The 26018-nt window shown below is 35.0% G+C and overlaps 2 protein-coding genes across 3 annotated transcripts; both read right to left on the minus strand.

Annotated features, from left to right (window-relative positions):
* Positions 1-371: 371 nt before the first annotated feature.
* LOC25494473 (uncharacterized) lies at positions 372-11338 on the minus strand. The gene is made up of 14 exons (XM_013597834.3): positions 11064-11338; positions 10357-10965; positions 9896-10102; positions 9479-9790; positions 8212-8336; positions 6912-8036; positions 5618-5759; positions 5344-5503; positions 5014-5177; positions 4307-4392; positions 3874-3973; positions 2765-2826; positions 1525-1666; positions 372-1101 (listed from the first exon to the last, which is right to left on the minus strand). The coding sequence occupies exons 1-14, from the start codon at positions 11223-11225 to the stop codon at positions 931-933; spliced, it is 3567 nt and encodes a 1188-aa protein (XP_013453288.1). The 5' UTR covers positions 11226-11338; the 3' UTR covers positions 372-930.
* A 7779-nt stretch (positions 11339-19117) lies between these two features.
* On the minus strand, positions 19118-21484 carry LOC25494475 (RNA pseudouridine synthase 4, mitochondrial). 2 transcript variants are annotated; one of them, XM_013597838.3, is made up of 5 exons: positions 21309-21484; positions 20640-21188; positions 20445-20556; positions 19804-19850; positions 19118-19683 (listed from the first exon to the last, which is right to left on the minus strand). In XM_013597838.3, exons 1-5 carry the CDS (start codon positions 21408-21410, stop codon positions 19321-19323), a joined length of 1173 nt encoding a protein of 390 aa, XP_013453292.1. In that variant the 5' UTR covers positions 21411-21484; the 3' UTR covers positions 19118-19320. The 2 variants fall into 2 exon arrangements, with proteins under 2 accessions (XP_013453292.1, XP_013453291.1); XM_013597837.3 differs by having other exon boundaries at positions 20640-21479.
* Positions 21485-26018: the final 4534 nt, after the last annotated feature.

Here is a 26018-nt window from a genome sequence, read left to right on the forward strand (position 1 = left end):
TGTTTATTTCATGGTTGAGCATAGGGGGTAGGTCTAAAACTGTCATTTCTCTACATTTTTGGAGAATAAAATGGGGGGTAGGACAAAAAATGCAACAAAAATGATAATTGAAGGACCGTTTTGTTCTGTTTTAAAAGGGCAAGACCAGTTTAGTGAGTTGGCCAAAACATGAGGATCAAAATTATAATTAAGCCTAAAAACTTACACTTTTACTGCATAGAAATTAATCTCATTATTTATTTATTTTTGAAAGAAGAAATTAATCTCATTAATGAAACCAAAATGCTACAAATAAGCAAAATAATATCTTTGTACTTTTTTCCAAGGAGAATAAGGAGAGAAAAAAAGGAAAGTGTGCATTTAAAACAATATTTTCCCATAATAACATTGATTGATGGACCGCAATCCATAGTATACGACTCTAGTCAGAATTACATGGTAAAGATGTCCAAGGCAAAATCAAGATTGGATACCATGAACCGAGCAGAATATGCATTTGATACCAACATTTTTTCTTTGTTCCTTTTCCTTTTACAAAGTAAATTGTGACGTTATCTTTGGGAATACAACCCAGACATTCTCCTATCATGTACAAAATCTCAACTAGCGTTAGCAAATCCATGGAACATACATAATGTCCCTGACATGTCACAGATGCAATGCCTTTTAATGTTTTTGCATTTTTCTATTATCTTTGTGCATGAAAGATACAATTTTTTCTATCAAGTTATTCCTAACAGTAACATCCATGACTTGGCAAACCGGCCAAGGGAAAAAACTTCAACACATTCAACTGTACTTCTAAAACCCAAGGATGTAAACACGGGAATACCTTATACACAGCCAGGTACAGCTCAAAAACTGTCTAGCGGGCTTCCTAAACAACAGCTGATGCAATATGTCACTATTCCTTGTCACAGCTGGCAAAATTCAGACAGCACAGTACCTCATCATCCCATTGTTGACATTTGAATAATATTCGTTATAGTTGAGATATTCCCAGAAACGAGAAAGCCCAAAATTCACATGCCTAGGTTCCTTGACATAGCAGACGTGCAATTCATTTAGACTTCTTTCAAACTTTTGCTTTATGGAAAGCACCTGGAAATAATTAGAAACAGCTGGTGTTAGGATCCAATATTTGGTTCCCATCAACTGGTCAGCGTATTGTTTACTTGGATAGGATCAAAATATTTGATGACACAACTAACATGTTCAAGATAGGATGTTCCATTTTCTGTTATGTTCTTATCTAATGCATGTATGTTTTTCAAAAAGGCCTTTTGGCAAAGATAAGGTTGTTTCAGAGGGAATCAGACCCTACAAAAAATAAAGTGTGAACATTGAGAAGTTTTGTAGAATGAAGGGACGTATACACATTGCCATACACAGCAACGACAGTTAGTAATGACTCGCAAAGTCTATAATTGAGACGCCAAAATGCTGGAAACAGTATTTTAATTAAATTCTACTTTATAAAGTATAAATGTATCAGATATGTGATGTATATGGTACATGGTTTACCTGGGATATATTGATTGTAGAAAGTTCTCCTAAGTCTCCCCGGCAAGCTCCTATTGTAAGACAAGACCGGAAATCGAGTGCACATTGCAAAATGCTCTCAATAATGCTGCCCACTGCCTTTGTTTCATCAGACAGAAAACATCTGCAATAATACATATACATAAACCTCTTATTTACCCTGAGCTTATGGAAAATATTTTTAGTCCTATAGCGTGGTATGTCTTCCAACTAAAATTATGATATGTGACACTATAATGTTCTTGTTTCCTCTTGCTGTAAATTTCTTTAGCAGTTGTGAAAGAAAACTTCCAAATCCAAAGGTTTTTTTTTTGTGGGTGGGTACAAGTTCAAAAACTTGCACTAAATAGTTACCCTATTTACACATCAAACTTGCACATAAGCTTTACACTATTGATCAGTATGCAGATAACCAGTTACTAATATTACAATATTAATCGATTGGAAATTAATCAGTAAGCAAATACCTAGTTAACTACTCCCTCCGTTTCAAAATGAGTGTCGCGTTAGCCAATTGCACACAGATTAAGGAATGAAATGAAATAATCATTAGAAATAACACTTTTACTAAACTGCCCTTGTATTATATGAAAAAGACAAACTTAAAGTTGCATTGAAAATTGTGTGAGAAAAAAGTTGGAGTATTTATTGAGGGTAAAGTTGGAAGAAAAAAATTAAAGTTGTATTGGAAATGTAAAGTGACATTCATTTTGAAACAATTTTTTTTTGCTAAAGCGACACTCATTTTGAAACGGAGGGAGTAGTAATCAGTATTACAAAGGAGGACCAAACCCCGTGGATACCCACCAAAGCCCACCCCGACATTAATGGGAAAAATCCACTTTGACTAGGGCTTATGTTGGGGCAGAGATGGGTGTCACATGTTGAAAAAAGAATTTAGAAATCATCCATGTCAGTCAATTTGTGAAGGAGTAACCGCACAGGAAATAGAGCTGGGTCGAAGATAATGCAATGAAGTTGTGGCAGTGGACGGAAGAACTCTTCCCTACCCCCCACAGCCACAATTGCCAAGCCTAGCAAGAGCTTGCCTACAGGGTGGCATGCAGATATTGGTGAAGATCTTAACTAGGAAAACCAGATTAGACAAATTCATAATTCAATTTGTTAGCTAAAGTAATCATAATTACCAAAATACTTTCTCAAAATTGGCTTTCTAGTAACTGTCTCTATAAATAAAAGCAGCAATTAAATGTAAACTTACATGCTTAACGAATCAGCAAGATATTCCGTGTGCACTGACTCGAGATCCATCATATCTTTCACCTGCATGAATGGCGGGAATATCCAAAACATTGATATAGTGATTGAATTTTGAAGTCATACACATCATCATATCTAGCCGTGTAGAGTATTTAATTTTTACGAAAAGGTTTGGTGCTTTTTTTGTTCCCAATTCTAAGAAAAAGCCACAAATTTTAAGATGTATTGATTGCTGAAACTACTTTAAAATCCTTCACATGTTTACAAGAAATACATCTTTCTCCATGTAAGTGGGTGGGGGAACATTTAATGACGAGGTAATATTTGGAATGAACTTTCAAAACTGTAGTGTTAAATTAGTCCTGAATTTTTCTTCTTGTATATGGGACCAGAGGTAGCATTCATTAATAATTAATAAAATAAAGAAACAAACAGGCAGGTACAGCTCAAAAACATGTGGCAGATTGGCGTCGTGACGTTGTCAAAGAAGATAACCCTAAAAACAGATATTTTGCCCGTAACGCCCTTGGCCCTCTTTAAAGAAAGGGTAATGAGATACTCTTTAAAGAAAGCAAGCATTCTTCTCAAACCAAAGGATAATATAAAATACACAGCCCAAAACCTGGTACTAAAACATTTAATTTTAACCAGCAGAAACTGTTCCAAAGCAGAGGAAGCTAAAAGCCTTGATCCTTCAGGATTAAAACTGGTTTCCTAATAGTACTCGTAGAACTAGATTAGAAATGAGATGCGAGTCAAATGCAACCTAAAGAATAATGTGCAGGATGTCTTTATCTTTTTTCTCTTATTTCCTGTCTTATATCAAGTTTCCCACAATAAAAACAGAAATACAGTCTCCTAAGAAGGGCACAGCCCGTGCAGTTGTATGCAGTGAGCTTACCCAAAAGATAGAAAGTAAAAGTCAGACCTTCATTTTGACTAAGCGACCACAGTTATTAAGACACAGATCAGAATACATAAGCAGTTCAGAAAAAGTGATTTTGCGCTGAAAATAAATACTTATAAAGCCCCATAAACACATCAATTTATACATTGAAGAAAAGGATACAAAGAAATGAAACTAAATAAATAGACGCATTGGCTTCAAACCTTATGCTGAAGGGAATGAAGAAACCTGCACCATGACACATGTGATAATTGTGACTCCACATACTGCTGCAAAGTAGATACAAAATGGCTGATCTGGTGCCTGTCAATGAAAGTGGAGCAAAGGATGCTTAGAGGTACTAATATACATATAAAGAAGCTCATGTTCAATATTCAAAATTTATTGGAGGAACTATTTGAACCAATGCCCGTTGAATTTCCCTTTATAATTAATGGATTTTTTTTTACAAACTTCTGTACATTTGTATCTCTAAGATTTCACGGGACTTCATCAAGACAGTGTCCCCACCTAGACCACATGGTCCAAACCTCCAAGGCATACATTAAAGACGATAATATGACGACAGAAGAAGGCCTATCATAGAAAACATAGTTCATGGTCCCAGACTTCCCAAAAAATATCCAGTACATATACCTCATCTTCATCAATATATTAAGATGCCCTGCCCCAGGCTGGTATGGTTCAGCATTTAGACCCTTATTCGTTGTATGTGCCATATCCTGTTCACCAAAATTGAAAGAAAATAAGCACTGCAATAAAATCAAAAGCCCTTATTCCCTTGAAAAATCAGAATATAAATGCAACTCATAGCAATAGAAACAATTCGGGATATCAGATTATACACTTCAGAATGATGCTGCAGACTAATAAAATTGCAGGCTCTCAGACATTGTTCCAAAGTTATTCGTAATGAAGTATAGAGAAACATGCAAAGCATGTCCAAACTTTGAGATGGTATTAGAGTCGATCCAACATGTAGCATGTCCAAAATTGCAAAACTTCACTCCAAATGTGAAATATCTAATCCTATGCATGAGGGGGGTGTTGAAAATTTGAAAAACCACATCAACTAAAGATAGACCAAAGTAATCCAATAAGACTTTGACAGTCCTCATTCAAAATTAGTGGAAAAATTTAGTTTAGAAAACATTAAGGCAATAAATAGTTACTCGTCGATAACTCTTTGGACATATTTAACCAAGAAGTGTTCAATTATTTTTAATTGGAAATTTCCTGCCAATAAATTGCTAAACCGAAAACTTGTTGAGGATAGAAATAAATGCAGTTACACAATAATAACAACACGAAAAGAAAAAGGGAACGGCTGCAAGAAACCAAACCTTTAATGAGCACCACACATCAGTCAATGAAAATAAGGCAAGCTTCACTTGTATTAAAAAGCTGAATATATCAGCATATATTTTTAACGCAGCAGGTGTCAAAATAATACAGAGTGGCCAATCCACATGGTAACCCAGTCCTAAGAAATCGAAAGAACGAAGCCCTGCCATTAATTACGAATTTCCTTATCAGAAGCATAATTTAACCTTCCACGGACAGGTGGGGTGAGCTTGTCAAACTTGAAATGAAAATGAAAATATTAATGAAACCAAATAAGACAATAATAAAAACAAAATACTGGATCTCTAGTAGTAGAAGTATAGATATACCTATAGCAGATGCTGAAAGAGGCAATTTTCCACGTCCTTTCATGTACACAAACAACCTATTCTTATTAGTGTCTTGCTCACAAGAAGACTTCTGGATTGACAGTTCAAGTAGGCCTTGAATTTCTGGAAGTCTCTCAGTGGCTTCTGTAACAGACCACTTCTGTGATTTTAAGTAAAACAAAGAATGAATAACCGTGCAGTATTGTAGACTATAGTCAGAAATCAAAGCTATGAAATATTAAGGAAGTCATTGTCAATCAGAATTTAGGAATACATGTCGCCAGAGAGACAATATGAACAAATCTGCCCAATCTGCTAATTCCATAAAATGATACCGCCGCAGTGCTAAAAGATGCTCTTGCAACTTAAATGCCTCCTCAAGCACATTGATGATTAGTTTGCTGACATAATTGTATCTGGTATCTTTAAGGACACGCAAAGCTATTACATAATACTTTCCAAAAGAAATATCATACCAACCCATTTGAATCTGAGCAGTTATTGATAAAATTCAACGTATTGTATAATACTTATTCTACATTGTTTCATCTGTCAACTTTCACACATAAATTCTAAACATGACCAATAAATTACCATTGTCCGCCTCAACATATTACACGTTATACAGGCTTACTGTATATTTTGCACCTTGTTTAGTACAATAATACTCTTAGAAAGGTTGGGCCTAACACAACCTCACAAAACCGGCTTGTGAGGTGAGGACTGCCCCCACTTATAAACACATGCTTAGACCATCTTTTGTCCGATGTGTGACTCTTTAACAAATACTCATAGCACAAATTTACTATGGAGCATGAATTCTAAATGGCATCAATTAATTCATGTAGCTTGTCCTACCTGATGGGGTATGGTCTGCTTGTTTTTTTTTTTTTTGAAAATATATTGAAGCACCACTAAATCGTTCTATCATTTCAAAATATAAAATATAGTACTAGGAATTAGTAATATTTGCATTTCCATTGTGATTTTTTGCTTGTTGATTGTATAACTTTCTAACCCATCAGTAAAGAAGCTAACTGAGGCTGCATTAACTAATTTATAGAAGATAATACAACTGACAACATTACAGATGCATGAACAGTATTGAAAGGACCCAGATATTACTGGGCGCCTAAGTCCCACATCGAGTAGTGGGGGATGCTTTGTATTTAAGTGGTTTGGTTCTTCTGCTTGATAGCTAGCTTTTAAGGAAGGGTTCCCCAAGTGCTAGGATACATATCAATTAGTATCAGATTTGTCGTAGCTCGAAAAACTACCTAAGAAAGAACTGACTGAAAAGGCCGAGTAAAGCGTTGTAAAGTGTAGTTGTTGTGACATCGCCTATCATTCTCAAGGGCATATTGTGATAGAGACTTGGGCATTATGGAGTGGCTTGGTTGTTCCACCTTGATTGTTATCTTGTAAGGGAGGGTTCCCCAAGTTCTTGTATAGTATACCTATTGAGTATCATGCTAAGAAATAATAGAAGCTATAGAGCAATGAAATATAAAACAGCATACCTAAACCATTCAATTAGGTTACCAGAATAAATATAAAAATAAGGATACTGAACCATGATTTCCTGTATTAAGCACTTGTCAATTATAATATCAAGTGGCATCTCAAATGTTGACAACAAAGTTTGCCTTTGAGTAGCATCACAATCAACAGTTTTCCGAAAACTGCCCAGCAGTCTTCCCCAGCTGCTCCCACCAGATGTATCTGTTAAAACATATTGTTTATGGTCCACCACATCCAGTGAAGCATCAAAACCATATTTGGGTTCATCAACCAACCCCTCTTCATTACCACGGTCAATTTCTCCATGATCATTATTCTGATTACCATAAGTAGATGCACAGCTATCCGGTGGAAATGAATATGTGTTTGTACAGATTGAATCGGTGAGTAACTTGTCCATATAAACCTTACAAGGGTCCTCTACAGTAGAAAAGTTGAAGTACGGAAATGGCTGTGCACAATCTGCTGTTTGTTGAGGCAAAACATTTCTAGTCAACATTGGGTTCATACTAAAGGGATTAATGCTAGGTAGATTACACTGATGGTCAACTTTTAGTGGTTGAAAATCACACAAGAATGAAGCCGGCGTATTATTAACAGGTTGGTCCTCACTCAAGGTTTCCACACTCAAAGAATCACTAACAGCAACGCGACATAACTGGGAATATTTCATGGATTGCAGGTGCTTTTCTGTCATCTTTTGCTCAACAGTTCCATCAGCATCAAATGATTTTTTCAGTAAATCGTCCATTGCTGAATAACTGTCAATGCAACTACCTCTCTGTTCAATACTGAATTTACTTGAGTACCACGAATTCTCAGGATTTTGAGGGTCAAACATGTGACTTGATATCATTCCCTTATTGGAGGACTTCATCAAATGATCAACGGCGTCCATTTTATCACATATTTCATGTGAATCACTGCCTGGCTTTTCATGATGACGGGAATTTTGTATTGAACTATTTAAGGTAGTGAACTTCAAGAAGCTTAAAGCAGATAGATGATTTTGTTGTCCTGCTGCTGGGCAAGGCCAGCCACTAAGCTGATCAGACTCCAGTTGCTCGTCAGAGCTGTTTAACGATGAACTTTCAGATTGACCATACATATCTTCCAGCAAAGACATCTCGTCTTCCATACTTGAGACATCCGAGTCCAAATTATTAGATCCCCTGAGAATTTTTACAAAACATCAATGACGAAATAACAAAGGGAAATAAAGTCGTAAGGACAAATATTTAATAAGTCAAGCAGAGAATGAGAGAAACATGTTATTAAGTGTATGCATCTTCATGCACACACATTTTTCCTGGGGGTGGGAGGAGGGGAATGAAAGTAACAGATTACATATTTGAAGAACTTTTATCTGCTGTTGAACAGACAATAGGTTCGTCTTCTGACATGAGCTGGCCTAGTTTGTCTAGAGTCCCCACATCATTATCAAAAGAAGAAACTGGAGCATGCATAGGTACCTGCAAAAAGGAAATTCTTCAAGCATGAGAACGAAAAACAGAGAGAAAATAAGTACCTACTCGTAGTGGGAAAATCAGTTCTTTTCTGCTCTCCATTTATTTTTATTTTTGTCCCTAATGGACCAAATTTTATACTTCCAATGCTCCTTTTTCGATTAGTGTCACTTCCAAAAACTTAATATTGATCAAAATAAGATAAAACAAGACCATTGATAGGAACAGGACCATGACGAAATTTTTTTATTCCATATAAGGAGCAGTAACATTCTTGAATATGGAGCAGTAATATGCAAGCTGCACGCAAATGTTATGATCACAGCATGAATCCAAGAACCATTGCACTTCAGAGTAACAAGTAATATATAACAATTAGATGAAAACAACACATAACTCTAAACTACATAACATCCAGACGGCAAGAATCAAGCTTTTACTGATGTTAAAGAAATACAACGTAAATGACAGTACAAAGTAAAAATACAAATAAAATTTAAACTATATCTGCTGTGCAGAAACATTGTTTGATGTTAAAAAAACCACATGATTCCCCATATCGTAGTATTAAAAAATAACAAACTACATCTAAGGTGAAGGATTGCCTGAGCATTATAAAGACTATTTTGGTTATATCTTCAGTCGACATGGGATCTCAACAAATACTAATACTTATTCTAAACAAATAGGAAACAAATGATGAAAATAACTAAGAAATATGAAAACAAATCATAAGACATAATCTAAGATACTCTAAAGATAAGATCCAAATATTATAGGATATTTTTAATATCATCTGACATAAACAAGAAGGAAAAGATCTTGGTACAAACATAATTCTAAATCAATAATGGGATGGATTTAGTTAGAAAGTATCACAATAATTTGTTTTCTTCCTTACGTATGACCTACATCCGTTTTAAGTGAATTTGCTTATAGTTTTTTTTCTTCATAAAATAAAAATCTGATGCCTTTTCTGTATTTCTTCATCCATTGGTACCTGTAAGATAATATCTTGAATTTTTGGCCTTGCAATCCCTTTCTATTCTCTTGAAAGTAAATTATGTATTGGTACCACAAAATAACTGAAAGTAAATAGAGATAAAAAGTTCACTGTACAAGAAACCAAAACTATGGAGTACGATTACCTGCTGATATCTAACTTCTAAGCTGCTCAAAAGGCTTTCAATTTTTTCATTCATCCTTTTATAGTAGCTTTCTCTTGCAAGCACCATATTATCTATAGTATCTTTGTTGAAAGTCAGTGGAGAGAAATAAGACAGACTGTTGCTTGAAAAGCCGCTCCAGCAGGGTAGAAAGTCATCAGAACTATGTTGTCCAGCAGCAACATCAATGCACAGCTCAAGTAATTTCAATAGTACTTGAAGCTGCTGACCAGCTCTAACAAGTGGAACCAATGAGTCCTTGAGAAATCCAGGAATGGGAACTCCATCTCGCAACTGACATTAAGAAGTCCTCACTATGAGAATCAATATAACAAGGCAATAGTACATTATTAATACACATGAAAAAACAGGCTGCAGGTCAGCACAGAAAAGAATTACCCTGATACTTGCAGATGGGAAGTCAGCAGAATTACCAGCTTTAACATGCGACTTAGGAGATAAACACCCTATATTTTCAACTATAAACTCCTTGTAGGGATCATGTATTTCAGCTTTGAAAATCCAAGATCTAATAAACCCACAATATGGTTCACATGATTGAAGAAAAAGAAACTTGAGAAGAGTACAGTGAGCAGAATCAGCAACCTAAATTTCAGAAAACTGTAAAGATGAGAAGAAATTTAAAAAAAAACCAAAATTTGAGCAACCTAAGAAGAAACATGCACAAGTTCATTTATGAATCATATTTTTTGCAACCATATTTATCATGAAATTGCATTTTAGTCACAGGTTATTATCTATACTTATATATACAGGGGATACACACACGATTTTGTGATGATACTTTTTCTTGTAAACATACCTTTCATTTAAACTATGATTGAAATAAGTGAACTGACCTGTAATTGATGATACAAAAATGTTAATAAGCTCCCTCCTCTGTAGAAGTCAGCAAATTCCGAAGTAGCTTTAGCAATGACGTTTTCAAAATCAGTATCGGAAACACAATGAGCCCACTTTAGTAGGTTACATATACTGGCAAGGGCTTGAATATGAATTCTGAGTTGTTTTGTGTGCAAATATAACTCAAGCAGCGTAATTTCAGAATGTGAAACACTGTTGAAACAACTAGAGGCAGAGAAATCAACAGGTATCTCCGAAGCACGTCTGAAAATGAGAGAAGAGTGGATAGTGTCGAGAGAAGAAATGTAACCTTCCAAGACCTTTCCAACGGCAACAGCAAAGGCTTGATTAACAAGAGTACAGGGAGGGAGGGAAATAGTGAAATGATCAACGAAGTGACGGAGAAGGAAAACGAGAGAAGCGGTGGAGGCAATGGATTGAAGGATATTTGAGAAAGAGTGAGTGGTGGAAGCACGATACCAGAGATGAAGGAAAGTGGTGTTGGGATGATGAGAAGAAAAGATGGGAGATAGGTTATGGATAGCGATGATGGATGATTTGGAACCTAACATTGCATTCATAACCAAACGAACCAAACTGGATTCCTAAAGTAACAGATGATGAAATGATTAGTTGCAATTAAATAAATAAGATGAAAAGAAACAAAAGAGAATATTGATTGAAATTGAAAATGAGTACTTACAGAGAGAGTGGTTTGATTTGAATTTGAATTTGAATTAGAATTTGAAGATAATTGAAGAGGAAGAAGGGGTGTTGGTGTTCGTTGTTCCCAAGTGTTTGGAGGAAGCCATGGATCGTGTAACTTCAAATTCTGTAACAACGAAGCACTCATTTCCCATTCCATATTTCAGTAAAACCCGCCTCACGCTCAATTTGCAAGAACAACTTTACTTTACTCCATGTCACTCACTGGGTTCTTCTTCTCTTCACAACATTTTTTTAGAATTTAGAATCAAAATACATTAATCCTTCGATTATAAAGTCAGTTTTTTTTTAGAGATTTGTATATTAACAAAACTTTGAACTAATTAACTTTATTTTCCTATATATATTTTTTTTTTTTGTAAGTAGCCCACATTTAAATGCAAGAAGTGAGATGTTTGAGGTTCGAATTCTGTCCCTTGTTCAATTGTTTTATATGGTGGCTAGTGTTCGAACCCAAATATTGTATATATTATGCATTGTCTGTACCAATTGAGATAACTTCACTAAAGCATTGTTTTTATTCAATTTATAAAAAGGCAGTTTAATCATTTTAAAATTATATATTATTCTTTAATTTTCTCTATGTGAATTTTAACCAATGATAGAGAATACGTTCGAAAGTTTGTGTTAGAATGTGTATTGTTAACATTTCTCATACTCTAAAATAGTTTAAAATACTTAAATATTCATGTGACATTCTTTCTTTTTAACTTAGTCAATAAGAAGTTAACTTATCCAGATAATTGTGATTTCAACTTGTGTTGTTGACGCCAACTTCTCTATGTAATTGATAATTTGTAACAACTCTATTAACGTTTGAGGAGTCTTGAAGTCCATCCCTCCTATCATATTAATTATAAAGTCCAACTAACCTAAACTCTTTTTATTAAAAAAATTTCTTTTTGTTCCATTGTTATTTTATTATGTACTACATTTGTCTCATTTCATTTGTCACTTTCACATTTTTTTTCTTAAAATAATTATCATTTTAAAATATCAATTTAATTTTTTTTTCATTAATATACCTTTAATTATTGAATTTTATACAAACTAATTACTCCCTTGATTACAATTAATAACAATGTTTTAATTCTTTCAAAAAAATGATACTAGTTTTAACATTAAAATCAATTCAACTATTTATTTTTTTTTAAAAAAACGTTCACAACTCCATAACAACTACTTAAAATAAGAGAAAAATGGTTTGAACATTTTCTCTAACACTAACTTTTTGTGGAATTAAATTTATATGAGTATCATACATTGAGTGATTTGTGAAAATTAAGAAAGGAGTGAGTAATGTAAAGAAAATTCTTGGTTAATATTAGTCCGGCAAATAAATAACAATATATATATAGGAGCATAATGTTCTGGAGAATGATTATATAAGACATTTATAATGGTTAAAAAACTCAACATCCACTTTTTCTTTTTCAAACACTCCACATCATTTTCTCTTTCTTCCAGCTAATAATTCAACACTCATTCAACTTATACAGTTTCCAATTTTTTTTTTAAAACATTCAACACTCTACTCTACCACTTTTTATTTCATATTCTTATTTAATTTTATATTTTGTTTTTATAATTACACAAAATTACAATTATCGATTATAATTAAATTAAAATAATAAACACTTAACAATTTATCTTTTACTAAAAACAAAATTTATTTAAATAATTTATTTTTATTTTCTTAACTTAAAATGCAATACAATAAACCAAACACGCGACACACAAATAACTTAAATGTAAGACAACTTAAATTGATAATTAGAAGAATTATGGGTGTTGAAATTATTATTATTGGGATCCATTTTACCAAAAAGAAGATTAAAACTTCAAAATAAAAGTAAATAGAAAGATAATAATATTAAGATAGTGGAAAATTTCACTTCTTATCCACCAACCTCTTCTTTCTCCGCGTCTGCTGCACGCGCTCTCTCCTCCAACCAGTTTGCATTGCGTGGCCTGCTTTGTTGGCCATTTTTCAGCATTCAACACGTTGAATGTATTCATCATCATCTCTCTCTTCCACATCATTTATCAACAAACTTCAACTCCCCATTGCACATGTTCTAAGTGTTTAAATTGCTATTCAACACAACCATTGTATTTTTTTTTGACAAAAAAAAAATGATATTCATTCATTCAAATTGATGGAGTACATCGATACAATACAAATCCAAATTCGCTAAAAACAAAAAGGATGAATCTGTGAACAAACTCACAACATCCATGTTAATAGCCTAAAACGGCAAAGTACCTATGCCTACTAATATGGCTAATATGACCGTATTCAAGTCTCCGGAATACTCATGTCTCCGGATCTGCAACGTTGACAACGCCAAAGTCATTGTCATTGATCAGATCTACACTTGCTCAAGCTAATCTTTCAACCTGAATCAAATAAACACCGCACCACGACGGGAAATCAAAAAACACACCGCACAAAGCCAGGAAATCAAAACAAACAGAGTCGTGCGCAGAGACGACGAAATCACAAAAACAAACGAAAGAAAACATAAAATATGTGAAATCACTTATTCAATTAGGATATAAGGAAACACAACTCGGAGAGGTGATTTTTGAGTCAAAATTGACCTTAAATCACCTCACTGAAAAGAAAAGAAGAAAAGGGTTACCGCTAGAGGTTGAGAAGGAGAGAAGAGAGAGAGGAAGAAAGAAAATTTGATAACACAACCATTATATTTGGTCTCAGTAGAATTAGAAAAATGACATTTCATCTATCTACAAAAAAAAAATAAAAATAAAAATAGAAAAATGATATAAAATAAAATAAAAAAACATAAATGGCAAATGGGTCTTTATCATGAACCTAGCAAGCAGCAAAAGAGAGTGAGTTGGGAGTGTAAATCACAGTAAGAGTGAACGGAAACAACAACACACAACACAACAGTCGCAATTCGCAAATGAAAGAGGCAAGCATGGATCCTGCTGCAATGTATATGCTCCCTCTTGAATTGATCATCCAAATCCTACTTCGCTTACCAGTTAAGTCTCTTATTCGTTTCAAATGTGTTTGTAAGTCTTGGTTATCTCTCATCTCCAATGATACCCATTTTGCACTTTCCCATTTTCAACTCACCTCATCAACTGCAACACTCACTTGTAGAATCATGTTCATTACACCAATTCCATATCGTCATCGTCATTGTCATTGTTTATCTATTGATTTTGAAGCATCTCTTAAGGATGATTCTTCTTATGCTTCCTCCAACATTTATTTTATGTACCCCCATGATCTTCAATTTAAAGTTTCTTGTAGAGGCTTTTTACTTCTTCACGGTTCTTTTGACATCTATATATGGAACCCATCCACTGGATTTCATAAACAATTACCTTTGTCTCGTTATGGTTCCTCTTATCGAAATTATTTCTATGGTTTTGGGTATGAGGAGTCAACAGATGATTACTTGTTGGTGTCAATTTCTCATGACCCCAAATTAGCTAATACTAAGCATTTGGAGATTTTCTCATTGAGAGATAATACATGGAAAGAAATTGAGGGTATTCACTGCCCTTATACCAATTCCTCTACTGATTACCCCAAAATAATAGGCTCTCTTTTTAATGGGGCTATTCATTGGTTCTCTTTTCGTCATGATCATTTACAAATGGATCTTATTCTTGCCTTTGATCTAATCAAAAGGGAACTTTTTGAGATTCCTCTCCCAATTGATATTGACTATGAAGCTACAAATTGTGATGTATGGGTATTTGGACAATTTCTCAGTATATGGGCTATGGATTATGATAATGATACAGTTGAAATATGGGTGATGAAAGAATACAAAGTGCATTCATCTTGGGGGTGAGTGGAACACAGATGAGGTGAATCTCAATGATCTGGACAAACTAGTAAGGGAGATAGGTGTGGAAGGTGACTATAAGTTGTGGTATGTTATACCTGGTGGAAGTTTGGGTGGTGGTTTAAGGTTGCTGAAAACAGATAGAGACTGTGTGAGGTTCATTAATGAGTTTCAGAATCAGGTAGCTGCTGATATTTATGTTGAGACTCCACTAACTGAAGGATTGGATAGTAGGTATGACGGTGATGTTGAGGTGGTAGAAGAGGTAAAAGGTAGTGAAGACTCTAGCTCAGATGGTGAATACATAGCTGAAGGTGAAGGTAGTGAAGAAGAAGGTGAAGGGAGTGAAGAGGAAGGTGAAGGTGGTGAAGGTTCTGAAGGTGGTGAAGAGAAACAATCTGAAGAAGGAAGTGTTGAAGGGTTATCAGAGTATGACAGTGAGTATGATGAAGACTAGGAGTGGACATCTGTCTTGCCTGATCACACTTTGAATCCGCTCCATCTTCAAGTGTGTTGCCTGTTGTAGTTGCTGCTGCTCAATCATCTAGGAACCCTGCTCCAACTACTCTCTCTGATTTTGAGGATGACAATGCTGATTCAGAGGAACTAGAGAGTCCATACTCTTCATCTGATGATGGTGTTGGTAAGAAAAAATTGAGTAAGTTTGTTTTGAATGAGAATGAGCAAGTTAGCTTTCAGGTAGGTCAGATATTTGCTAATGCCGAGTTAATTAAAGCTGCTGTTAAAGAGTATGCTTTAGAAAGTAGGAAAAATGTTTATGTTAAGAAAAATGAGAGAAAAAGAGTCATTGTCAAATGCATGCCTAAGTGTCCATTTCATATGAGGTTTAGTAGGGATGAACCAAAAACTTATTATGTGTTATCTAGGTATAGGTCTGGTCATAAGTGCTATTTCACAAAAAAAGCTAGGTTATTGAAAACAACTATTTTGGCTAAGAAACTTGTTCCAATTCTGAAACACACACCAACTATGAAACTAAAATCTTTAGGGGAAGAGTGTCAGACTAGGCGGGGTGCTCATTTAAGTAAGTTTCAGCTGTATAAAGCAAAAAACAAAGCCTTGGAAATGATTCATGGTGCTATAGATGAGCAATATGCTCATCTTAGGAATTATGCTGAGGAATTGCGTAGGAGTAACCCTGGGAGTACTGTGAAGATAAAGTGTAATGCTGGTCTTGAGGGTCCTTTGTTTGAGAGGATGTATGTGTGTTTCAATGCAAGCAAGAGAGCTTTTGTTCAAAGTTGCAGACCATTGATAGGTCTAGATGGGTGTTTCTTGAAGGGTAGGTATGCAGGACATATGTTGTCAGCAATTGGTAAAGATGGGAATAATCAGATGATGCCCATTGCATTTGCTGTTGTGGAGGCTGAAACCAAGGAATCTTGGGATTGGTTTCTAGATCTGTTGCTAGCTGATTTGAATGGTATTCAACATAAAAGATGGGCCTTTATGTTAAGATATGAAGGTGATATTTGTCCTAAGATTGCAAAAATTATGGACAAAAATAAGAGGGATGCTGATGGATGGTCACCAAATTGGCATGGGGACAGAGATTACTCCTCATTTTCTGTGGGTAATGGTATTGATAAGTATGTAGTTAGTCTGAAAGATAAGTCATGTGCTTGTAGAAAATGGGACATCACTGGCATACCTTGCCCTCATTCTATTGCTTGTATGAGGTTTAATAACCAGAATCCAGATGATTTTGTGGCCTGTTGGTACAAGTAATTATGTTGTTAACTATTTTGCTAATTATGTGGTACAAGCAACAAACTGTTTACTAACTGATTTTGCTAATTATGTTGTACATGAAACAAACTTTCTTAGATTGCAATAGCAATCCGATGTTGCCATCCAATGGACCTAAGCTTTGGCCAGAAGTAGTTGGTGATCCCATATTACCACCTAAAATGAGGAGAGCTCCTGGTAGACCAAAGAAGTTGAGGAGGAAGACAAATGATGAACCAAAGAAACCATCTGGTGCTGGTGGGATGAAGAAAAGAAACCAAGAAACTGTGAGATGCAGAAGGTGCAAGGAGTTAGGCCATAATCAGAGAACTTGTGGGGGAAAGACTGGTGCAGATAGGAAGCTTCCTAAGGGAGGTAACAAGGTATGATTGAATCTTGTGAACTATTTATGATGAATGTTGTGTATACATGATGTGAAATAAGTTTGAATGAATGTTGTGTATGTTTTATGTAGACTGGTGCAGATAAAGGGAAAGGCAAAGCAGTTGCAACTGGTGCATCAAAGAAAGCTAAGAAGCATACACAAACTGGAGGTAGTCAAGCCGGTGGGAGTCATGTTGGTGGTGTACTTCAAGGTGGTGAGAGCAATGCTGGTGGGAGCAAGACTGTGACACAAATTGTGACACAAACTGCTGCTAAATCAGCCTCTGTTACTGGTGGGAAACATGTAATTGTTGGTGAGGCTACAATGTTTGTGCCAAGAAAGATATGGACAACATGAGTCAAGAGGAAGGTGGATGAAATTGGAACTCAACAATCTGTCAACAAGAACAAGTCCTTTTTAAAGTCATGAGACTTATGTAATTTTGGCATGTAATTCATAAGTACTTTTTGCAATATTTATGTTATTTTGGGATGTAATTCTGCCAAGTACTTTCTGCTAAGTTAGACTGCTAAGTTGTTCTGCTAAGTTATGAGACCTATGATTTTTTGGTTTGTAATGTTAAGTGCACCTTTGGTGTATAACCTTTTAGCATGTAATGATTACTACTTTTATGCTGTTATTTCTATGTGCTTATTTAAGATCGCTTTTAGCATTTAACTTTTGTTCAATAAGGTAACACAGTTGCCATATTAACACAAACAAACAAACACTTTTGATTAATTTATCACAAATTACATCAAACTTTAACAACACATAGTGTTTCATAAAATTACAGAAACTTAAACAACACATTAAGTTACTAACATTAAGCTAAAATGCATAAAATTACACCTAAACAACAGAAACTTAAAGACACTTATAGCAAACTACACCAACACTCAAGACCAACAAAACCACTAATATGACTATCACTTTATTGTTTTTCTTCAACAACCCACTAATGATTTTCTTCTGTCTATCTGGAACTTCAGGATCAAACCAACGAAAGAAGTTGCATTTCCTTCTTAAGAAAAATCTTCCACATCCATGGAATCTCCTTCATGGGTTTTCTTCTGTCCAAGCAGTCACCAAAGGAGATTCCACACCCATTGAAGCTTGAGGATGAAAATTGAGACATTTTCGAAGTTTCTGGAAAAACAAGGTCCGCTAATGGAGATGGAGGGAGGGATGAAATAAGAGAAGATGAAGATGAAGGTTTGGGTCGGAATTTCTTGAAAGGAATTTTCTGGAAAAACAAAGGAGAGGATGATGAAATAAGAGAAGATGGAGATGAAGGTTTGGGTCGGAATCTTCGAGAATGAAGGTTTGGAAGAGGAAGATGAAGATTTTGTTTGGAAAGAGAAGATGAAGGTTATTAAAAGGAGGTGATATTACCGTTTGGAGCTCGCACGTGCCTCACCTTTTTCTTTGTTATTTTTGGTTTATTTTTTTAATTAATTATATGCGAGGAATTAAAAAAATACAAAATAAAAATAAATACACAGGTGGCGTGCCACATAGGATTGACTGAGTCAAAATTGACGTTTTGCAAAAGGGGGTAGACATGGGGTCACTTTTGCCATTTTTTTTAATAGGGGGCCAAAATTGCAACTTTTGCAAACTTAAGGGGCAAAAAGCGCGTTTTAGCCTAGAAATAATTGTCACATCAAATATTGCGATGTGCTTAAGAGAAAGAAGATTGAAATGAAAGCACTATTTTTGATACTCGAGCTGATCGGATTCAGAGTATGTATACAAGCAATTTTTTCGTACAGCAACAAGTCACTTCCTTGAATCTCTATACATTCTCTATATATAAAGATTAGGATAGAAAATGGGGACAAGCTGTGAAGAATTTGTTTTTTTGAGAGAAGAGTGAGAGAAAGAGAAATAAGATGAAAGAGAGTGTTGTGGGAGATAGGGTGTGGTTTACGCCATAGAGAACTCCCTATAAGAAAGGGATCAAGGCAACTCACAATCCTAACGTGGACGGTGCATGCAATAGAGTTGAAGGGTATCTAATATCTTTCAACTACAATAACATGGGACAGACAGACATACATATACAACTAGAAAAAAAAATAGTATCACTTTATTCATGAAATGACCATTTCAACATATGGAAAATGCAATGCCAATTGAATTCTCAAGAAACATACGTTACAAACACACTTGAAGGCATCAAATTGATAGCAGAATCTCAAACGGAAGAAGCTACAAAGATGAAACCAAGTGAATTAAAAAGACTGCTACACTTTGATCATAACTCAAGAATTTGTCACCTCCCAACTCTTTTTCATGTATGGAGGCAAATCTGCTTCCAACTCAAGTGATTCAACTGCTGAAAGGTCATAACTTGAATCTGATACTGATTGCACATTTTGCAGTGCTTGAGATATATTGGGCAAGACTATTTGCTTGCAATGAAGATGTAATCGTGGATGCTTGTCTGAGATGCTCCCCTTGTTCAAATTAAGGCCAAAAGGGAGCGCCTCTTCCTTGAGATGTTCTTCAGTTGAGTCCTCCAGATTAGAGAAATCAAACTGTCCCCACTTCTTATGAGCTTGCCGTCCATACTTGTAGTCCCCAACTATCGGTGTACCTAACACTTCAGCACAGTGGACACGGAGCTGCAGAACCAGCACAAACAATCAGAATAGAAATTATGGGGATGCAGCATATGCATTGATTAAACACTTTAAGTTAGTACCAAGATCAGCTGGTTTTGATTTTTCCCTTTTTTCTATTACCTGGTGTTTTCTACCGGTTAAGGGGGAAAGCTCCAACCATGTAAAACCTGCATCATTACCGGTGACATGAGTAGGGGTTGGCAACTGAGAAGATCAGAAGAGACACATTTTGAAGGAAAACTCATCATAACAAAGGGGGGAGAGGGAAGGATGCATCACAAATTTTCAATATATCCTAGGCTCGAACATTTGCAATTAGGTCTGCTGTGATAAAAATCATGTAGGACATCATCTATTGGTTTAATTACTTGTGCCCAGACTATATTCTATTTCCCAAATATGAAATTAAATTGAAATCCTGCTTTTTATGTAGCTATCAGTTCACTTTTGTGTATGCTTTTTTGAATAACATGTGATGATATGAAATTATTAAACTAAATTATGTAATAAATCATTTTGTAAATTCGACTAGTTTGGAAGCATGCATTTCAGAAATTCCACTAGGAGGGATGTTAATTAGTGCTTGAGAGGACGAAACTAAAGATAAGTTTAAAATGTCAAAGACACTGCAAAAGGGAAAAAAGAACCTGAACCCAGAATCATGTTGTGCTATAAAACACAAGTTCACCCACACTTAATGGGACAATCACAAATGTCAATCTCTAAAGTTAAGGTGACTTAAAACTCAGAATTTAACCAACCATGAGACGATGATGAAATCACTCGGTACTCTGTAACTGCATGTTGCGATGACAGTAATGCAGAATTGTCAACGATAGTTATTCGATCAGATTTTCCATTGTCAACCACCACCTAAAACCAAATGAACATTATTCACAATATGAGGACATCCAACAACATTGTGACATAAGTAAGTTCAGAATATGGATACAAACCTTACCGAGTGGAGCATTAACAACCCCGCCTGAACGTCTAGGACATCCAAGAACCAATGCCCAATACCTTCTTTGTAGGATTATCTTTTCAGTGTCATTCTCCTCATTTGAAGCCCTTGAAGTTTTTTCACGGAAGATGGAATGCAGAAGTGCGGTAGATGTCTTTGTTCTTCCCATGACAAGAATTCCAGAACAGTCTCTGTCTAGTCTATGGACCAAACGAGGAGGTTGAGAGTAATCATAATTTAAAGATTGAGCAGCAACAGCATCTAAACTCAGTTTGATATTAATGCCACCCTGCACTGGCATTCCAGGAGGTTTGTTTAGAACAAGAATGTGAGGATCTTTATAGATAACAAGAGAACGAATGAAGTTTATTTGTTTAGCAGTGAGAGTGAGGGGAGATTCATGTTTGGGGGGTGTAGGAGTAAGAGGAATTTGTTGTTTAACAGAATTGGGAAGAAATATACGATCTCCTGAGTTCAAAGTATCCTTAGGTGTTACCCTTTTGAATTTGTTATCATCTTGTTGTCGTGGGAGCATTCGAACCTGTTTTAGACGAAAGAGTTTATGAATAAGGGTTTTAGGTAATTCAGGGCAACATCGAATAACCCATTTCAGGGCAGGGGTCGAAGTCGAAGAGGAGGAAGTGTTTACAGTAGTACTCACAGGTGGCAGTGTAAGCCATTTTCCATCTTCCGCCACCGCCGAAGATGACAACTGACGACGACGACTCCATGATCTCACGGCGGCTCCGACTCGGACATACATGTATGTTTAGTTAGTGCTCAATGAAAAATGATGGCCGCCGCCCAACATTAACGAACCAGGTAGAACGACCGTCAAGATCGGTGGGCCCAAACCAAATTGTAAACATATACTATATGCTAATAACACGCCTTATTTTCCTCTTCACCCCTAGATTCTACTAAGTTTATACTCCATCCGTCCCTAATTATATGTCTTTTTTTATAAGACCATTTTGTCATTTCCAACTACATTAATTATTTCTTTACATACATGCCCCTATTTATTATACATCTTTTTCTTCAATCAGCAATAAGTAGCATATGGAAAACATAAACTAACTCTCTCTCTTAAGGATAAAATTGTAAAAACAATAGTGATTACAAACAAATTTAATACAAATATCCGCTTTCTTAATTCCCGTGATTTTAGCAAAAGGGTCTTATAATTAGGGACGGAGGGAGTATATACTATAAGGTTAATTAACTAAGGCTTAAATATTTATTTCATCTTGAAATTAGGGGTCGTTTAAAAATTAGTCATTGTAATCGTTAATTCTGGAAATTTAACCTTGCATTGTTTAATCATTTAAAATTTCGTCCCTCCCCCCACTTAATCACTACCATGTCACTAATTTGATGACGTGGCAATCACTACCATACATGAAATTCCAATTTTACCCCTGGGTTTCCAATTCTTTCTTCAATATTTTGTCCTCTTCTTAAGGGCAAACTTGAAATTTCATGTGTGGTAGTGATTGCCACGTCATCGAATTAGTGACGTGACAATGATTAAGTTGGTCAAAGGACGAAATTTTAAATGATTAATGATTGCAAGGCTAGTTTGCAAAGATTAGCAAATACAGGGACCAATTTTTAAACGACCTCTAATTGCAAGGATGAAATACATATTTAAGCCATTAACTTAACTGTTCTAATAAACATCCAGAATTTTGTTTTTAAAACCTTAAAAAAAAATCAAAAGTTTTACTCCTTTAAAATTTTCCCTATGTTAAGTCAATACTTTATATAAACTTTAAATCGTTTACACCGTTGAACCTAATTTTATTTTCCATTAATTTTTCTTCTGGTTGAATGATATACATGTTTCAATGTTCAATTAAGTGTTGGTGGAAATTTTATTTTAAAATTCTAGGTACATGATGAATCAGGTAAAAAATCATTTCTTCTTAAGGTAGAAGTATCACTATAATTATCAACGACATAAATCCTAAAATCAAACCATAGAACTTACGATGTTTGATATATACCTACTCAATTGCTTCCAAGTTTCATCAACCCCTGAAATTTTGAATAAGGAAACCATTTTTTGACTTTCAACAGTTAAACCATTGATAAGTCAACGAGTAAGAAAAAAGTATGAAACATAACAGTTTACTCACAATTTTAATTACTGATAGTGGATCTTAAATGCAATCGGAGTTGATGGAAGCATGACTCATAACGGTGTGATACCTACAAACAATTTAACGTTCAAGTCGATTGAGGTAAGTGAGAGGTTTAACATAACGAAACGTGTACATTTCTCATAATGAAGATGTTTATAGCATGGGATTTAAAGGAAATGAGTGAAAATTTGTAGGTTGTCTTTGAAATCAATTAAAACCAATCACATGTACATAGTTAGTGGAAACGCGTGGTAGAAGTCTTCATTTAAGTCAGCCACTGAGTGATGATCGTCCGATCCGGCCCGTTTACGTGTCTTAGGCTATCATCCAACTCAGGATGTTAATTACCGTTGATAGAGATTATGACGTAGACTTCTACTTTGGAGTAGTCTTTGAATGTGTGACATACTGAGAAGTTTTCCGGTAAGCGTGCGAGTGAGGACAAAACACGCTGAAAAGACTCGTGTTGGTTTCTACCAAAACAAAAATAATGTTAAATATATGTTATAAATTGCATATAGTAATAAATAACTAAAGTTCGAAGTCCACAAAATATATATACATAAATGACTCAAAGCCTAGATGCAAATATTTTTTAGTAGTCAGTAATAATGCTAAACAACCTATACAAAATACTTAAAAGGCAAATCCTAAATGCCTGACAAAATACTTAAAAGGCAAATCCTAAATGCCTGACAAAATACTTGATCACGATTTCACAAGTGAGTAAGGCTAATTAAGTTTCAAGGCAAAGACCAGATGCCTAACAAAATATTTAATGGCAAAGGTTATATGTAATCATAAATCACGAATAAATCGTCAATTATATGGATTATCTTCCATCATATCAACACTTTCATCTTCATCATTTCCTCCATCATCATCATCATCATCACACCACTTGCACCATTTCCATTGTCTGTCTTCTATATCTTCAGACACATCAAACTCATCCACATTTGTTGCAGATGCAGAACTAGTACCACTAGTATTTCTGGTACCAATCAGCTCAACATCTAGATCAAGTGGTGAAAAAAAGAACAATCCCTTGTAACTATTGTAGTCTCGGAGCACTTTTGTCTATAAAAACGCAATCATTGTTGTGAAATATTAGTCAAATCGTCATCTTGCTTAATTTCAAGTTCGCTAACACAGTCTTTAATTTCCAAATAGTTTCTTTTTATCGCTCCCTGATAATATGAGTAAATCATTATTCGAGGGATGTAATGTTGTCAATGATATTCAATTCTATCATTTCAAATTTCTAAGTGGACAAATTCAGTAGCAAGTTTTAGTATTCATTAGAACTTTCAATAATATAAGGCAAATAGTTGAGATTTTTCTTGTGTGTGTTAAGGTGCGTGGGTGACTTTACACCAAATTTATAACCAGCATATCATACTTTTTTTGACCGAACCAACATATCATACTTATATTATAACTGCACAAATAAGGTATTACCCTGACTTAAGAGAGATACATATGATATACATCTAACCTGACCATAAATAGAAGAATATTGTTGCAAGGAAGTTATATATGATGGCATGATGCCAAATATTTTGAGTGGATATGACATTTCATTCATTATGCGCGCGCATCCACTTTATGAGTTCGAGAGACAAGAATTAATGTAGCAAAGGCCTAGTTAGTGTAACGCCTCCGCTTGGTGGGCATATAACACCCGAGGCTGATGAGGACGGGAAGTGGTCCGGTTCTAGGCAAAACTGAATCACATCGGAATGAGAGGGATCCTGAGGCCGTACATGTATGGGACTGCATGGTTGAAGGAAGGCTTATAAGAATTGTTTGGTACTACCTATATCAACAAGATGTATCTTCTTTTCGGTAGCTCATTCCATAAGAACTCCACAGTTAAGCATGCTTGACTTGGAGCAATTTTGGGATGGGTGACCTACCGGAAAGTTTCCCGGTAAACGTGCGAGTGAGGACAAAACACGCTGAAAAGACTCGTGTTGGTTTGTGGGATCAGTCCGCAATCCTGAAAGTAGTCTGGGATGTTACAGTTAGCAGGGTCATTCAGAAGTGCATATATATAGTATGCTAAAAATGCAAATAGAAGACTTTGTCCTGCGCAACTTGATTATGGTTTTGAATTTGAACGGAAAGACATGGTGAAGGTGCATGCATATATATGACTTAGAAGTTCCACATTAAATAAAAGAGGAGTGTTATTTGAACAATCATTTGGTTGACAATTTTTGGGACTTAGAAGTTCCACATTAAATAAAAGAGGAGTGTTATTTGAACAATCATTTGGTTGACAACTTTTGGGACAATCATAATTTATAAAGAAAAAGTTGATATTTGCACGAAAACCAAAGCAATAGAGAGATAAAGTAAAAAGTAATGTGAGTATGAGAGAGAAAGTTGTCACAAAAGTTATCATAAAATGGATGTTCAAATATCATTTCTCTAAATAAAAAAAAGTGAAGGTTGGGCCAAGACATCTAAAACCCTTGGTTTAGACCTCTGAACAAATATTTTTATTAGATTTTATAAATAAAAAAACATCAAAAGTAAAAAAAACATGCATATTAAAATTTGTTTTAGGATTCATTTATTGAAAATTATTGGGGTGACCTTTTGATATTTTGATATAGTGGGGTAAAAAGGTAAATGTCAGGGTTCATGTCACCAGAAAAAAGTATACAGTGTTTATACGGTTGAAAAGGCAATAGTAGTAAGCTGAATGAGAGAAGAGAAGACAAACTGTGGTTCATGCATTTGAACAAATTTTACACATATAGCTATTTGTAAAATAAAACGCAAATTGTTAGAGATTGCTTGAAATTTGTAAATTCACTCTAGCTAGCTACCACATGAGTTAAGTTGATTGTGTCCAGGTTCAGAGCCACTTGGCAAAATAGAGACATATAGGAAATAACATTTTTGTTATTTTGATAAACATTACCATAATTAGATATTTAACATCAGATCAACTTTTTGTGGTCTTAGGTAATTAAGTCAAGTATGATGGTAAATTTAACTAACCTTGTTATGCAATCTCATGACACGTTGATCTAATCTAGCTACATGCACACATTATATATACCAATATATCATGGATTAGCTAGTTCCTGCAAATTAAAGTAGAAGATTGATCATAGAAGCAACCTATGTTGACTAGATTTCCCTGTATTGTTTCTAAAAAGTGACAAATAATTTGCATTAATTGCTTAACGAGTTAATTAATTTCCCTT

Source organism: Medicago truncatula, chromosome 5, assembly GCF_003473485.1.
Source record: "Medicago truncatula cultivar Jemalong A17 chromosome 5, MtrunA17r5.0-ANR, whole genome shotgun sequence".
Taxonomy (NCBI): domain Eukaryota; kingdom Viridiplantae; phylum Streptophyta; class Magnoliopsida; order Fabales; family Fabaceae; genus Medicago; species Medicago truncatula.